The sequence below is a fragment of the Mustela erminea genome, chromosome 8, assembly GCF_009829155.1.
Source record: "Mustela erminea isolate mMusErm1 chromosome 8, mMusErm1.Pri, whole genome shotgun sequence".
Lineage (NCBI taxonomy): Eukaryota > Metazoa > Chordata > Mammalia > Carnivora > Mustelidae > Mustela > Mustela erminea.
Window position 1 is genome coordinate 86,834,190 of NC_045621.1, and position 16,263 is coordinate 86,850,452.

The 16,263-nt window shown below is 35.4% G+C and overlaps 1 protein-coding gene across 2 annotated transcripts in view; it reads right to left on the bottom strand.

The window, feature by feature from the left end:
- The window catches only part of ARHGAP15 (Rho GTPase activating protein 15), a 601,111-nt gene that overhangs the window by 289,745 nt on the left and 295,103 nt on the right, over positions 1 to 16,263 (bottom strand). For both annotated transcript variants that reach the window (XM_032356220.1, XM_032356221.1), the window contains exons 7-8: positions 13,812 to 13,910; positions 12,438 to 12,567 (exon numbers count right to left, since the gene is read on the bottom strand). In XM_032356220.1, the coding sequence (XP_032212111.1) occupies positions 12,438 to 12,567; positions 13,812 to 13,910 (229 nt within the window). The remainder of the gene's footprint in view (positions 1 to 12,437; positions 12,568 to 13,811; positions 13,911 to 16,263) is intronic.

A 16,263-nucleotide genomic window follows, 5' to 3' on the forward strand; every position in this document is an offset into this window, starting at 1 on the left:
TCCTTTATTTTTTGATAACTCAATGGTGAGCCTACATTGGCTTTCTTTGCAACTCTTCGTACCAACTACACTCAATTGCAGGCAGGTAGGCCTTGACTGTTTTGTCAGGCAAGACAGATAAGCTTACTCTGGGAGTAAAACAGCTAAACCCTGGCTCATGCAGGATTATGACATACAACTTGAAAGACCAATGGGCAAAATTAACTCAACTACCCAAGAACAACATAAAAATAAAAGACATTTAAGCAATAAACTACTATTATTCTTGCATTTAGAAAAGTAATCAATCAATCAATCAATCAATAAAGGAAGGATGGCTGTATATGAGATTGTATGTTTCCCCCAAAAGAGAAAGAGTCCAATGGAAAAAAGGGTAAATAGCATTTCAGATGGACTTTGTACATGCGTATATCTAGGGAATTCATGGATGACATCCAGGGAATTGTTTGGAGCTTTGCTTTCTTGGCTGTTTGCTTCAGTGAGGGTAGTTTATTCTTGGCTTAATTTTTGTTATTGTTGTTTTTGCTTGGCCAGAGCCACTGACTTAGTTCATGACTTAGGTGTGGCACAGACACAAGTTACAAAGAAAGTGTTTAATTATTGGTTCTCTCTCAGTCTACAGTCACCATTTGAAAGCGATTGATGAGATTAAATAAATAGTCCCCACCTATAATCATTGTCATGGCATGGCTACTATGATAATAACCATATGCAGAGTTATTTTACACAGAGATAGAATACCCAGCTCTTCTATATGAGTAAGGCTTGTCAAAGTTTCAAAAGCCACTCTGGCTCTGAACTTGCAAAACTACTTAGAGTGCTTCTCAATGTGCATGTCAATCAGCTGTTTAAAGGCAGATTCTGTTCAGTAGATTTCAGGTGGGGCAGAAGATACTGTATTTCCTAATAAACTCCAAGATGATGGTGTTGCTTCTGCTGGTCCATGGACCTAAGTAACCCCATCTAGTAGGATTCTGAAAGAATGAAACTGGGGGCAAATTCTGCCAAACTCCTAGGCATCCTGATGTTTTCCCCAAACCACAGATGCAGTGAGTGTTTGGACTCTGCCAATAATTCTTCTACTACGTGTCAAGAAAACCTATCAATATCCCCGCAGAAAGTCCTGGATCTTTCCCCTTCTCTGTTCTCATTGCCTAGTTTTAGCCTGCATTATGTGACTTGGCCCACTGTAACAGTTTCCTAATTTATCTTCTTATCTCTTATCTTTCACTCGTTTTTGGTGCTACTTTTCTCTTTGCCATTCTCCACATTTCCACCAAAGTGATCACTTTGCATATCAGATCTGTTAATATCTCCTGCCTTCTGAAAAGTCTGTTGCTAGGCTCCTATTACTTATAGGATAAAATCCAAATCCCCTAGCACTTCATGCATGACCCCCCTGCCAATGTTCCCTGTTCATTTCCAACCTGATCTCCAGTTGTTGCTCTAATGTTTTGTGCACTCCAGCCTCACTAATCTACTGCTGTTTTCCAACATGTTTTGATCTGTAGTTCTTTCTTTCCTGTCTAATATGTATCCATTTTATTTATTCTCTGCCATTTCTTTCTTCTCATTATGAAAAACAAACTCCCAGAGTTTCACAGCAGTATTAAATTCCGGGTACCTATTATTTCCCTTTATTGGCTGCCTTGTTTCCCTGGCTCTTTTCTCCCCTGGGCCCCCCATCGCCTCCTACCTGTGTCTCCAGGTATCAATTTCCAAAAATATTATATACGCTCACATCCTTGTCTCAGGAACTGCTTCTTGAGGAACCAAAACTAAAACACCTATCAACAGGTCAGTGCCTCAGAGGATGCAGAGAGAGGGGAATCCTCTCACACTGTTGGTGGGAATTCAAGCTGGTGCAGCCACTCAGGAAAACAATATTGAGGTTCCTCAAAAAGTTGAAAATAGAGCTACCCTATGACCCAGCAATTTCACTACTAGGTATTTACTCCAAGGATAAGAATGAAGTGATCCGAAGGGACACGTGCACCTGAATGGTCATAGCAGCAATCCCCACAGTAGCCAAACTATGGAAAGAGCCCCGATGTCCATCAACAGATGAACAAGATAAAGAAGATGTGGGATATATATACAATGGGATATTACTCTGCCATCAAAAAAATGGAATCTTTCCATTTGCAATGATGTGGATAGAACTAGAGGGTATTAGGCTAAGTGAAATATATCAATCAGAGAAAGATAATGGTTATATGATTTCACTCAGAGGTGGAATACAAGCAGCAAAACAGGGGATCATGTTGCAGGGAAAGAAAAATAAAATAAGATAAAAACAGAGAAGGAGGCAAAAATAAGAGACTCTTAACTATAGGAAACAAACCGAGAGTTGCTGGAGGGGAGAGGGGGTGTGGGGATTGGGTAATTGGGGGATGGCGTTAAGGATGGCAAAGGATGTAATGAGCACTGGGTATTATGTAAGACTGAGGAATCACTGAACTCACCTCTGAAACTAATAATATACTATATGTTAATTAATTGGATTTAAATCATAAAAAAGAAAAGAAATATACTTGCCAAGGGGCCTGGGCTGGTGAGGAAGGGGTCAGTGCCTCGCATGTAAAAATTTTCCCTTTATTCCTCGGACATTAAATTTGCAATGGGTTTCTTCTCTTCATCTCATTCACTCAGTCATTTGTTCACTCATTCACTGAGACATTTAAAATATGGAAAACCACTGTGTTTCAGACTCTCGTCTAAGTAATGGGGATGAGGAGTTATCATCATATGGAGGCTTATACCGTCAGGCACTTGTGGTCTAACAGAATAGAAAGATCCTGGCTTCAGCAAAAGACTGAAACCTTGCTCAGCTAGAACGGCCTCTCCTAGGTATCAAATTCCCTTAATTCAGATAGAGCCGACATGGTGGGTATCTAGGCATGCTCACCAGTCTTTTGATCGTGTATGTTTTAGTGAGACCAGACTTACAGCATCTTCCAGTTTATTCCCTGTGAGTGACTCTATATTCAGGTGGTTTTGATATTCTTATTCTAGTAAAAATGCCACCTCTTTATCACCAGATGTGTTACGATGTTTGGTTTGATTTGAATATACATGTATATATGTATATATACACACACACATATATATGTATGTATACATATAATACTAAAAGTAAACGAAATCTTTAATTGCTTTTAAGTGATCCATAAATCTCTGTCAAAGTTCTACTATTGCACCATTTTGCCATTTCATACAAGAATGGAAAAGGCAACTGACACTTGGTGAAGCTTAATCTCTAGGCAACGCCATAACCTCAGGCTCACACGTTCAGGAAAGGCAAAACAGAATGTTTATTACTCATAACACTTAAGGAATCCCTTAAGGAAACTAAAATAAAAGTACTATGATGCCATGAGTCAACAGAATGATGAAGATATTTAAAAATTAGGCCCTTGATAAATTATGCATTTGTTTAATCTGAGTTTGTTGACTATTTAAATCAGTGGCAAAGTGCATTCTTGCTGTATTTCTAAAAGAGAAGAATTGAAGAATTTATAGTACACAAACAAAAGCCATGATAATTTTGCTCAGAGTACACTCATTTGGAATCTAATATTTATATTATAATATAGATCAACAAAGTTTGGGATATATTCTAGATTTAGTATCTACATTATCATTAGGTCTAATATATTTATTAGATCATATATAAATCATATACATATTCATATATTTATTTTATATTTATGTAAAAAAATATCCATTGTATTTATCTGGAAAGTCCTTTCTGGGAAACTTAAGAAACTGGTCCAAGTCTTATACCTAGTATCCCAGAGGTAAGAATTATACTTAAATTTGGGGACTCTTAGACCCAAATTTCTGATACAATAATCATACAACCTTTGGAAAAGGTTACATGTAATATTTTTATAAGCTTCTGTTTTTAGTCAGATTTTTATAAATAAACTGACCTTAAAGAAAACTTTTGAGTCTCCTAAAATTTTCAGAAAAACAAAAATTTTGCAAACTACTCTTTTTTATTTTATTACTCCTTTTTTTCTGATACACTTCAGAGTTTCTCCTTTTTTTCTCGCATCCAATAGGGCCTTGAAAATTCTGTCAGGGTCCATAGAAGAGCCTAAAGAGTAAGAATGAACCAGAGTTTTCTCTTAAATAAAGTAGGGGCTAGCATACATAAGAGAAAGATGTTGAGAAGACAGTGACTTTAAGCAAAGGGATTAGGATTTTCCTTTCCTCTCCTGCAAGGTCTTAGTCATTTTTATCCTCACCACAGAATAGAGCACTTATTTGTAGATGATTTTATTAGGCACATTACATGTGACCTGCAGAAAACATATCATTGATTTGAAATTTTAAAGTTCTAAGAGAAAACTGAAAGAGGCACATAAATAGTGACCTTAAAATGTCAAACCATTACAAGTAGTCAGGACAAGGACTGGTTTATTATTGTTCCTAAATAAGTTTCAGAAATTTCATCATGATTTTTAGCACACAGCAAGTAGTATGTTCATGTTGGTCATGTGAATATCCTTATTCATTTACTAACAACTTAACACTATACATTTTTGAACAATCTCAAATATAATCAAGCCACTCTGCTACTAGCAGATATAAGGGTAAATAAGACAGAACCCTTTCTAGAGTCTGGCAGTCTAGTGGGTAGACAAACAGACATTTGGCATTGGCTTATTGTAACACACTTTGGTAATTACAGTGATAGTGATATGGACAGAACATTATAAGAAAACCAAGGAAGATCACCTAACTTATCATAGAAATCTTGTAAAGTTTTCAAGAGAATGCATGGCCTGAGCTGAGTCTTAAAGAATGTTAATTTAGGAAAGGAAGGCCTTGACTTCCAGGCAAGAGTCAGCATACACCAGTGTATGTCAGGGATGATAAGCACCGTTTCTCTGGAATATAAACCATGGGTCAGGGAGTAGTGGGAAAAAACTGAAGAAGGGGATGTAGGTCATGAAGAGGTTTCTATTGAGGAACTTTGACTTGAATCCTTTCAATGCAGTAATTTGATTAGAAATTGCTCTTAACCTTTGACTTCAATTTTGGAGGACATCATCTCTAATGGCAAAATCCCAGTCCTTACATTTTCTATTTGGCCATAGCATCTTCCGTTTGGCCTCTACTTTTTTAGGTCAATTAATTTTGTATACAAAAAGGATATATTTATTTATATTAGGGAAATTGAGTAGCAAGAGTACGTGGCTTCAGGTTCTATTTAAATAATCAAGGAAAGATGAATTGGCAGACTGATTTACCTTTCCCCAAGTCACCCCTGAGACATTTCTTGAAGGAAGCTAAGAGTCCTATTGTTACAGATCACACTTTATTTAATTTGGACAGACACAGATGGCATTTTTGGATACATCTCACACATTGGGTGAAAGCAACACCTGATCTTCCTTGCATGCATGTGGATTTTATGATGAGTAGTAAGAAACAAACTTATTTTCCAAGAAAATTTCAGATTATATAATTTTCCCCCCTAACTATACCATTAGATCTACTTGGGACATCAAAATAAATGCATTAAAAAGCAAATTACTTTCTTTTAGGATTTTGAAGAAAACTAACATTGCTTTTATACTCCAGAAACAAAAAGGAGTAGACCCAATAAATTCTGTATACAAAAAGAGGCGACCATATGTGTTCAAAGAATGTTTTTTTCCCCCCTACACAGGGATTCATTATAAGAACCCCTTAAATATCATGTTTAGCTAAGATAGCTTAAACGTGATATGACAGTAGTGAACAAATATTATACGATAAAACTTTACAAGAAGTGTTAATATATACCCATTCTAGAGTCATAGAATAAATGGAGAGAAACTTTCAAAGGAGATCAAAGAGCACTTTTTATATTGTTTACAATCACAGTAGTGTATTAATGCTAAGGAAATATTGCTCAAGAGTTAGACCGAAGAGCCCTTTTGATTTGGCCTATTATTGAAAGAAAGATGCCATCTGACCTAATGAAATCAGAAATTGATTAAATGCAGTTTATCTAAGGGAAAAAACGGTCATGGAGTTACTGCAAGGGTCAGGAAGAGATGGGGTGATCTAGTGCTTGAGTGCTGATAGGGTTAGATAGACTCTCAGAGTAGCTGATGTTACAAGATACATGACAACGGACACCCACAGTTCAGAGGGCAAGATCAACCCCTTACATGGGAAAGAGGAGATTAATCAGAATATTCTTTGCTCAGTTTATAACTAGGTCCTCTTATCAAATGATTCATGGAGAACTGAATGTTTTGAAGAAACTGTAATCTATGGGTCCCAGGAAAGCTGGGAATGCTGCTAAGTACCTTTGGAACACATGTCAGAAAATTTCTGTAGTCACACAGTGCCTCAGTGAGGCCCTGTAACCTTCATGAATAAAACCAGTTTGACAAAGTAATTTGGTTGCCTGATTGTCAAGTGTGTGTCTAATCTTTACTGTCTTTTTTTTCCCGTAATATTGAAATCCTCCTGTTTTAGCAACATAAATTTTCTTTTAAAATTTTTCATTTTTGTTTAGTTATAGAAATATTCTGAAATAAAGAACTCCCTTGACCTGTGGAAAACAATCAAGAAAAGAACTGACATTCACCTTTCCTTTGATATTGTCAGTCTTATGACTATAGGAAAACAAAATAATTTTTGTTTTCACACTTTTCTTCAATAGTTTATTTTTCTCACATACATACTGACTGAAACTGGTGCCAAGATAGTAATATTGTTTTTAGGGGGGAAAAAACAAGAATCAGATGATTGACCATCTCACCCAAATCGAAAACCTTTGTCCCTTTGACAACACAATAACCCATAATACTCTACATAAATATTATGACTTTTTTGTTGTTCCCAGGTAGGAGATTTTTGTTTCTTCAGGGTGAGATACAATTTATTTGTGCAATTTTAATGTTGTTTTCATTTTCTTGGCAGATGGCTTATTTATCTTATTATTTTTGTGCATTGGCAAGATTAGGCTGTTTCATACAAAATTCTTAAGAAGAATAAGCAACTTTAAAATATGTCTTTATATGGGTCTCCAGAACAGACATCACAATATGAGTATTAAACAATTGCTAGTTACATATGCATCCAAAAAACTAGTATGACTTTTCCATTTTGGATAATAATAAACATGTTACAAATTTCTTTAATTACACTGCTATTAGAAAGGCCACAATAGTCACACACACACACACACACACACACACACACACACACTATATAGAGAGAGACTTTTGGAGAAAAATTGGAAAATAAAGAGTTATTAGTGTTTTTTTAAATTATCTAAGGAGGTCTTAATGTAATTCATAATCAGAAAATTTGATCTTTAGAAATTTTCAAGCCAGAATTAGAAAATATCTATATTCCCTTATCAAATTATAACCATGAGTAATACTTTGTGTGTACTCATTTTTAATTGTTAAACTCTTAATATATACAGAAAACAAAAGCATCATGATAACTCCTATAGATATGACCTAGATTCATCAAATATTAACATTTAGGACAATACCAGACTTAATCTGTCATTACACACATTTTGTACAAAGAGCATCTGCTCCTGCCAAGAACTCACTTCCTTGCCTGTGTTAAAAAATTTTCCTTCCTTTCATGCTCCCTTTTCCCCAGTATTTTATTCTGGCTTGGAGGCTCTGCATTCCCTCCTTGACACCACTGAGGATTTTCAGGGTCCAGGAGCCTCTTAGCCAAAGTCATTCTGTTTATTCTAATTGCTTTGGTGGGGTAGGTACAGGAGCAGGGGAGGAGGAAAAGGGAAACCAGATGGAAAGCAATGCTACTGGAAAGTCTTAGCTCTTAGGGCCAGAGGTGCAACAAACTCAGAACAAGCTGTTCCCTAAAAACAACATTCTAAGTGATTGCATAAGGTTCAAGTGTCCTTTTGTGGCTGGTACGTGGTTTCCTTATGAAAATGTGCTGAGATCTAAGCAACCAGTTTACAATTGGATTTTGAGGACACAGTCTACTTACGTTGTGGGTGACCAGTGTTATAATTATTTAGATTAGTACAAAAAATAACTGCCTCTCTATCAGACTTATTTTCACTTGGCATGATCATGATTACTTCACAGGCAAATTTTTAAACAAAGATATTATTAAGGGTTCACAGATATTTTCATTTTCTACATTGTATGAATATCTCACCCCATTTTTTTCATTCCTGTCTTTATCCCTGTAGCTCTGTACATACACCCCTACTACACACATCACTAAGGGGAGATGAAATTGGGGAATGAGACCTAAATACTGTAAAGGTTGCATCCAGAATACATTTGTTGTTTATGAAAAGTTCGTTGAAAGACAGCTAGAAGAAAATTCATTTTCTTTCAGTTCTCTTACTGTTTGATCTTATTCTTTTTTATATTTTTCATGGTCATTTGTCATTTTGGGGTGCTTATTTATAATGCTATAAGTATCAGTTTCATATACAAGTTACCCAAGGTCTCCATGCATGGGTTTCACAGTTTAGCCCTGATCAGCGCACAGTATACCACTTGTGAAGCATAACCCAAATACGAAAATATTTTTTAAAAAATGGAAAGTGCAAACAAGTGAAGTCATGAATTTTAGTTGTGTACCTTCAGGTATACCTGTTAGTTAAAAAGAATGAATACATGAATGGATGAATAAACTAGAGCTGTGCCTAAAGGAATAGTGAAATGGTTAGATGCTGAATCCTTTCCATCAACTGGAACTTCATGACCAGCTCTTCTGGGCATACAAGAACCATGAGTATCTCTTGGCTCCTTTCTATTATTTCCTGGTGCGCTGCTCCCAAGAATGCCCTGGCTGCCATTTTCACCTGGGGACTCGCCAGGAGAAAGACCAGCTGCTCCTATTTAGATTTTCGTAGCCATGACTCCCATACCCAATTCTGGTTCTTTCCCCATATTCTCTCTATACTTGGGTAAAGGGTGTCAAGTATATGTGTCCTGCTCCATTCTTCCATTAGATACGACCCTAGGCTCATGCCCTGTTTTGGTACCATCTGCTCCGGGACAGAGAAGATAATAATAAGAGCTCCTACTCATTGAGGGCCTGCTGGGAGCTAAATATTTACATGTCTAATTTCAAATTCTCATGCTATCATGCAAGGACATTAGTAGACCCATTTTTACAGATCTACAAAGTAAAGCTCAGAAAAGTTAAGAAAACTCTCCAGGTTTATTTGATACAGGATTTATATTTGGGCCTTTCCTCTTTGCCATTCGTGGAAGATACTTCTCTTTCCTTGGAGAAATATGCTAGCATTTTCTTTGATTGACTCTCCACTTTCCATTAACAACCCTCCCTGGAGAGCTGCTCTCCCGCTCTCATCCCATGCTGGTGTCCTGAATTTCCCACAGTGATTTGGCCCTTACATTGAATTTTCTGGCTTCTTGTCTGTTAGACTCAGCTGATATCTTAAAATATCTGATTAGTCCTTAATAATGTTGGCAGATTAGAATCATATTTTAAAAAGGAAAGTATATTTAAGCACTTAACTTTCACAATTCACTCATTGAGAGTACATATTTTTTCCCATGTTACCCAGAGAAACTGGACAATGAAATGACCACCTGTTAGCTGCTAATGATGTTCACATGCCTTTAAAAAAAGTAATTCTGGCTTTATCTGTCTACAATCTTGGCGACAAAACTTATGGGAACATCAAGGGCACAGGAAGCCAAAGGCAGCAAACTGACAATAAAGTTTGTGCTTAGACTACTAATAAGGAAGGGGAGTCTGTGAATCTTTAATTCCACATAATTGTTTAATCTCAAGAGGGTAACATAAAACTGAATGCATGTTTTAAGAATCCAAGTTTGGGTGTTCAAATCTAGGACGGATATCAGAGGGGGTTTCACACAGTATACTTCCTACTTGAAAAAATATTTTAAAAAGCATCAAATATAAAATATGCCAATCATTATTTCAAATGCATAATCTAATTTGACATTGTGTGGGTGTGTCAATCATTATGACTTTCAAATGAAAAGCAACACATAAATAGTGAACAAACTTAATTTAAAGTAATAGAGGGATATTAACAGTATCCTACACTGCAAAAAAATTACTAAGACTTAAAAAGGGCTTACAACTATAAATATCCATCAAAATATAGAAATGAAGCATTTTCTAAAATTAGGGCTAACATTAAAGACTAAATGACCTCTTTATTTTAATAGTGACACCAAACTCCAGAGACATTTGGTTTTAGTTCTTTTGCTAATATGTTTTGGGTCCCTATTTAAGTTCACTGATTTCTATGCATGTCATTTTTAATGTAGCATTTCCATCCAAGTCTAAAGTTGATATAAATTAAGTTTACCTTTTCTTTGTTGACTTCACTGTAGTGTAATGATTAAAAGCATAAGCTCTAATCTCAAATTGCATGGGTTTGAAACTTGTCTCTGTAACTTGTCTTTGTACAAATGGCCTTAATCTCCATGCCTCAGTTTTCTCATCTCTAAAATAGGTTTAGTAGTAGCACCTGATTCGTTGGGTTAGTGGGAGGATTAGGTAAGTCAACACAAATGAGAACTTAGAATAATTCCTGGTGAAAAGAAAGTGTTCAATGGTTGCTGGCTATCATTATTTTTAAACTGCAAAGGAAAAGGTGAATATGAGGTCCCTAGAGAATTAACTACATTTTAAAACGAATAGATAAATCATATGCCTCGTCCCTTTTCTCTAGGAAGGCTTGAATTTAAGCCCCAAATACACAAATCATTGTCTTTCCCAATCAAAAATAAACTCTAAAGAGGAGTAGCTGGTATTCTATCTGTAGGAACATTTCTCCCCCTGTATCATCCTAAAACATTTCAAGTGACTATCCCTGAACATAGAATCCGTTTGCTTCACTGTTTCTCAAACACTTTTATAAATCTTTATTTTCTCCTAAGCTTCAGTCTCTAGACGCATGTCAAGGTATCCTCCAAACCTCGACTAATCTTTGCCTCATGTATCCCATCACATGCACACGACAAAATGGTCATATAATTAACATTAACATACTCACAATTCAATTCTAATTCTAAAATCTTACCTTAAATTTGATTCCATATTAAGCAAAGGGGAATGATGACCAGGAATTAAAGGGAAATATTCAAATGAGGTAACTCCAAACTGTACCACCTATGGAACAATCTTTTAAATGGCACAGCTAACTCTCCGCAAATAACTTAATTTACAAAACACCATACAGATTAAGACATTAACATGGATCATTTTAAACTCCAACCTAACACAACTGGCTAGCTAAATATGTTTCTAGCAATTGCTGAAATTATGGTATGAGTTTTTGAATAATGACTTCATTTTGAAAGGGTGCTTCTACTCAGAGTTGTCATGCTATTTCTAGATTTTTAATATCCCAATAATTTAGCTCTGTAAGATATATTATATATAAATAGCTTCTCTCTTCCTTGTCATATGCATGTGAGAGTGCATCTATGTTTATATATACATATGTATATATGTGTCTTCCCTAATGCACACAAACTTATGCATATATACATACATAGTCATTTAGCTCATGTACTCATGTATACGTGTAGATATTCTGTTAGAAGCCCTTCTCTACGTATAGAGTTCTCTTTAAATCAAAAAGCTAGAATGTAACTACACTGATCTTAGATCAGAGGGAGATGGCAGAAAAAAATAGGGATTCAGAAGGCTGAGGGTAGGTGATCCAGGAAAGGTACTATAAATTTTGAGACTTTGGGAAGTTAGTTTTCTTTGATTTCTTAGACTCCCACTTTGATTTCAGAGATACCTTTTAGAAGGCCGAAACCCCCCAAACCAGCTGTGAGATGCGTGACACATTTTCATACCCTCCTCCTGTTGAGGAGGAAGCAGGCTGGGCAAGGTTGAGAGTTATACTCAAGATCACTATATGGTGAGATTGGTGCTTCTTACTCCAAACTCACTTCTTTCAGGATATTACAACTTGATGTGACCCTGGAGAACATATAATTCATAACCCACATATCTAAATCTTTCTGGTGGTCTGAAAGTGTGGAAAGTTCCATAGCCTCTTGGTTGAAGTTGTGCCAACCCGTGGCAATCACTCATACATCTTTTAATGTATGGAAATCAAATAGTCAGCATACCAAGGTTTGGAGACGCTTGACATTTACCACTCTCAAAATCAATCACCAGTCTGAACGCCATGGCTATTACTCAGAGATTCAGAGGTTTGCTGTAAGCAGAGACCATGACCTTGGAACAATTATTTTCTCAAACGGCCTTACCAACAATGATGCGAGCAAAGCACCCAGACTGCCCTCCAGTGTACGAATCCATGGCCAGGAAATGGCTACGAATCTTCCATGGGTAGTATGAGTTTGGCTCAAATCTTAATTTCCATGCATTTATATTTCATAAGCAATGCATTTAGACAAAGTTAAAATCAGCTAGTAAAAAAAAATACTTACTTAAAGATTTTCTGTGCTCTGGTTTCTGTTCTTTCATATCATTATCGTAGTGACTTAGTAATTCAGTACTGGAAGATCTCTGGATTTTGAATAATTCCAGGTTTCTTGATGAACCACTTGGATCCTTTGGCTGGAAATAACAAACAATTATACTAAATAATTTTACAGGGAAGAACGGATTTACCAAATAGCTTAGTGATCTATTTTGATGTTAATTCTAAAGGGAAGACTCAACTAAGATAATTATTTTAGGACAGGTCCTCTATGCTAAGCTCAATATTCAAATTTAATAATAGCTCTATGTATATAAAACTTACTAAATGTTTTGCATTACCCCAAGCACTCCACTTGTATTAACTCAATTAATCATCACAGTAATCCTGTGAGGTAGATATCATCATTACCCCTGCTTTCCAGACAAGGAAACTGAAGCCAAAGAGATAAGTAATTTGCCTAAGGCCACACAGCTAGTAAGGATGGAACCAGGATTCAAACTCAAGCAGTTTGAGTCCAGAGTCCACTCTTAATGACAACAACAAACTCTGTGTGTGGGTGGGTAGCCATGGGGGTAAGCACTCAAGCAAGCCTGGATAAGGGGACTAGACAGTTGAAGGAGAAAAGTCAATTTGTTATTTTTTAAAGTTTTAGTCCCAAAATGTTATAAAGGAAGACTGCAATTAAATAGAAATAAAATCATACAGAAAATGCAGTATTTTCATATTGTATACCTTATTAAAAGCTCCTGAGAATAGTTATTTTTTCCTCAAGATTCTGCAAATATTAGTAATCCAAAAATTAAATGTTTGGTCTAGAATCATTATATAATGGTAGTTTTAAATAATTTGATTCTTTAAAAATATACTCCAAATTTATGGATTTTGGATAATTTCTTGAAGTTTTAGATTCATAATTTTCATGGGAAGAACAATCTAACTTCACTGGAAGAACAGTGAAAATCAGTATAAAGGATTATTATTTACTGGTATTATAACAGTTAGTATGGGCTCAAATACTCTGGTATTTATTTTCAAGAATGTGTATTACAGACAACATAAACTGAAAATGTGAAAATTCAGTAGTCATTAAGTGCTTGTGTGCTTTTTACAGCTTCTTGTAAATGAATGTCCATGTTATTTCGGCGGGGGGGAATGAATACACTGTGTTTTTCATTTGAAAGAGAGAAATCAAATGACATTTAGCTCTAGGAATCACATCTGTTGAAATGGGTTTTTAGTGGACTTTATTTAAACTTAAAATAACTTAATATCTCTCGATCTATAGGATCTATTTAAATATGTGGTTATATGCCTAAGCAACACAATTTAAGTGACAACATTTTAATTAATAAAGGTAACAGCCAAAACAAATACATACCAATCTGTCAATTGCATTTTTGATAGCGTGGAACCAATCCAATATGATGAAGTCAATATCTGACTGCAGAAGGAACTCATTTCCTGATACTGTTGTGATCTGAAAAAAAAATCGACAGGTAAGCAAACCATATGAAATAAAGTCTTACATTAAAAAAAGGAGATATATATACATATATATCATATATGCATATGATATATGCATATATATGTATATACGTGTGTGTGTATATATGTGTATATATGTGTGTATATATATATATATATATATATATATATATATATATAGTTTAAAAAACAAGACTTCAATACAACACAATATTTCCTTAGATTCCAGTAATTGTCTTTCTGGGAACTGGAAGACCAGGATCATTTTGAACTGCTCTCTATAAACTGTTTTTTCATGTCATAACAAATACATTATTGTTTTAATAATAGAACGATTAACTCAGAGTAGGACTCAAGCTGAATTGCTCCAACTCAAGGAGAAGCGAGTCAGGAAGTTCAGAACGATGCAGACAGTACCCACTTAAGTCAGAACCTCAGAAAAATGCACCCGGGTGTGTCAGAATTCATTCTGCACTTTCGGCTCTTTCCTGTTTGTCTTTTTCAAATCTAATAGTATCTCTATATTTGATTTCCTTTTATGGAAGGCTGTAAAACAGATTATTTACCAAAGAGACTAATGCAGACTTTTCCAAAAAGGTCATTCAAATGAATAACATTTGGCTATTTCTACTTTCCTATCCTAAAGGCCTATAGGAAAGTAATAAAGGACTAATGTCCCCACAAACGGACCATATTAGAATAAAACTTTATTTACATATTTGAACCTCTCACAGAGAGTATTTATCAAGTGAACATCCCCGTTCCAGACTCTGAGAGCTATTAAGTAGTTGGCAATATTTAACATGTAACTATACATTTTTCATTACAGTGAATCTCTTCCTCTCCAGAATTGTGAGAGAAGAATGTGACCCTATAGAAACAGAGCGGTGCTCTTGATTTCACACAGAAAAGGCTACTTAGAGACGAAATTGATTAGGGTGGGTGTAGACATGCTTTCTGTATTAGGCCATCGGTCTGAACTGTGAAGATTCTCCCTTTGTATTGACTTTTTGTTTCAACAGGAAGATGAACATTGCCCAACTAATGTCACACATCAAGCAAGGCTTCAAAGGTTTAGAAGACTGCCATTTCAAAATACTCAATCAGGGGCTAGTCACCTCTTCTCAGACTTCCTTGCTCTAAATCGGAGGTGAACACTGAAATGTGCCCACAGGTTCAGAAAATCACTAATCACTTTTCAGGATGTCTTTATAATTCTATCATTAAAGCGAGGATTATTACCCAAAATAGCTCAGTCTGAAGGGTTCAGTGATTCTTACGGCAACATTTAATGACAATGATCCTGGAGTTTTAAGGAAATTTTCGATTACATCCATACTTATATATTCACTCTTCATTTATTTTGAGAAAAAATGATTCAGAGATACAACATCACGCTGTCCCGTGACGCAACCATTGTTGAGTGAGAGGTGTTTTCACGTCTTAAAACAGTAACAAGAGGAACTAAGTATATGCAATTCTGAGAAGTGAAAGATTAAAAACTAAGAGGAATTTAATTATCCACATTAGAATTTGACAGACTACTGGGACCAATCGCTCGCTCTTTTTTTTTAATTTTTAAGTAAAATTGCATGTAAGATTTGGGATGGCTCAAAATAGCCTCCAAATAGTCCTCTGTCTTATTTATCTATTAAAAGACAGTTAAGCTGATGTTTGCCTAATTATTTGAACACCCTATCAATGTTCTTTACTTACATTAAGTTCCAAATATTTACTTTATAAACTGTTGCCACAGAAATAGTAATCTAGAAATATAAGGTCACTTTTAACTAACCCAAGAAAACCGGTAATGTCCCTGACCTCTACCCTCCTCCTAACCTAAGTTTAAATATTTTGATTATGAATGTATTATAGAATATCACAATTTGATAACATACACAAAGAAACACAAATTAGCCCAAACACAATGTACAATCTATTTTTCTGCCATTATAAAAAACCATTATTAAAATTATAAAAAGAAACATTCCAAAGTACAAGCAAAAAACATAATTAGATTTACTATATGCTGAGGGTTTAGGTAAGAGCTCACAGTTCAGTTTTCAATCTAGTAAATTCAAACAGTGATAAAATGTAAGTACTTCAGCCATACGTTCACATTTTTGGTGCATGCTATGCAAGGAAAGGGAATCTTTTACAGCCAACACAACCAAAAACAAAACACATTTTAAAAGTTTCTTTATCCAGATATATTACTGCATTAATCATACATAATCAGTGATCTATGAATTCATTTGAGGACGTTGGATCAGGGAACTGTATGAATGCAATTCATTCAAAATATACTATCAGGAAGATACAGTTCACAGTCTCTCCTCTGTCTT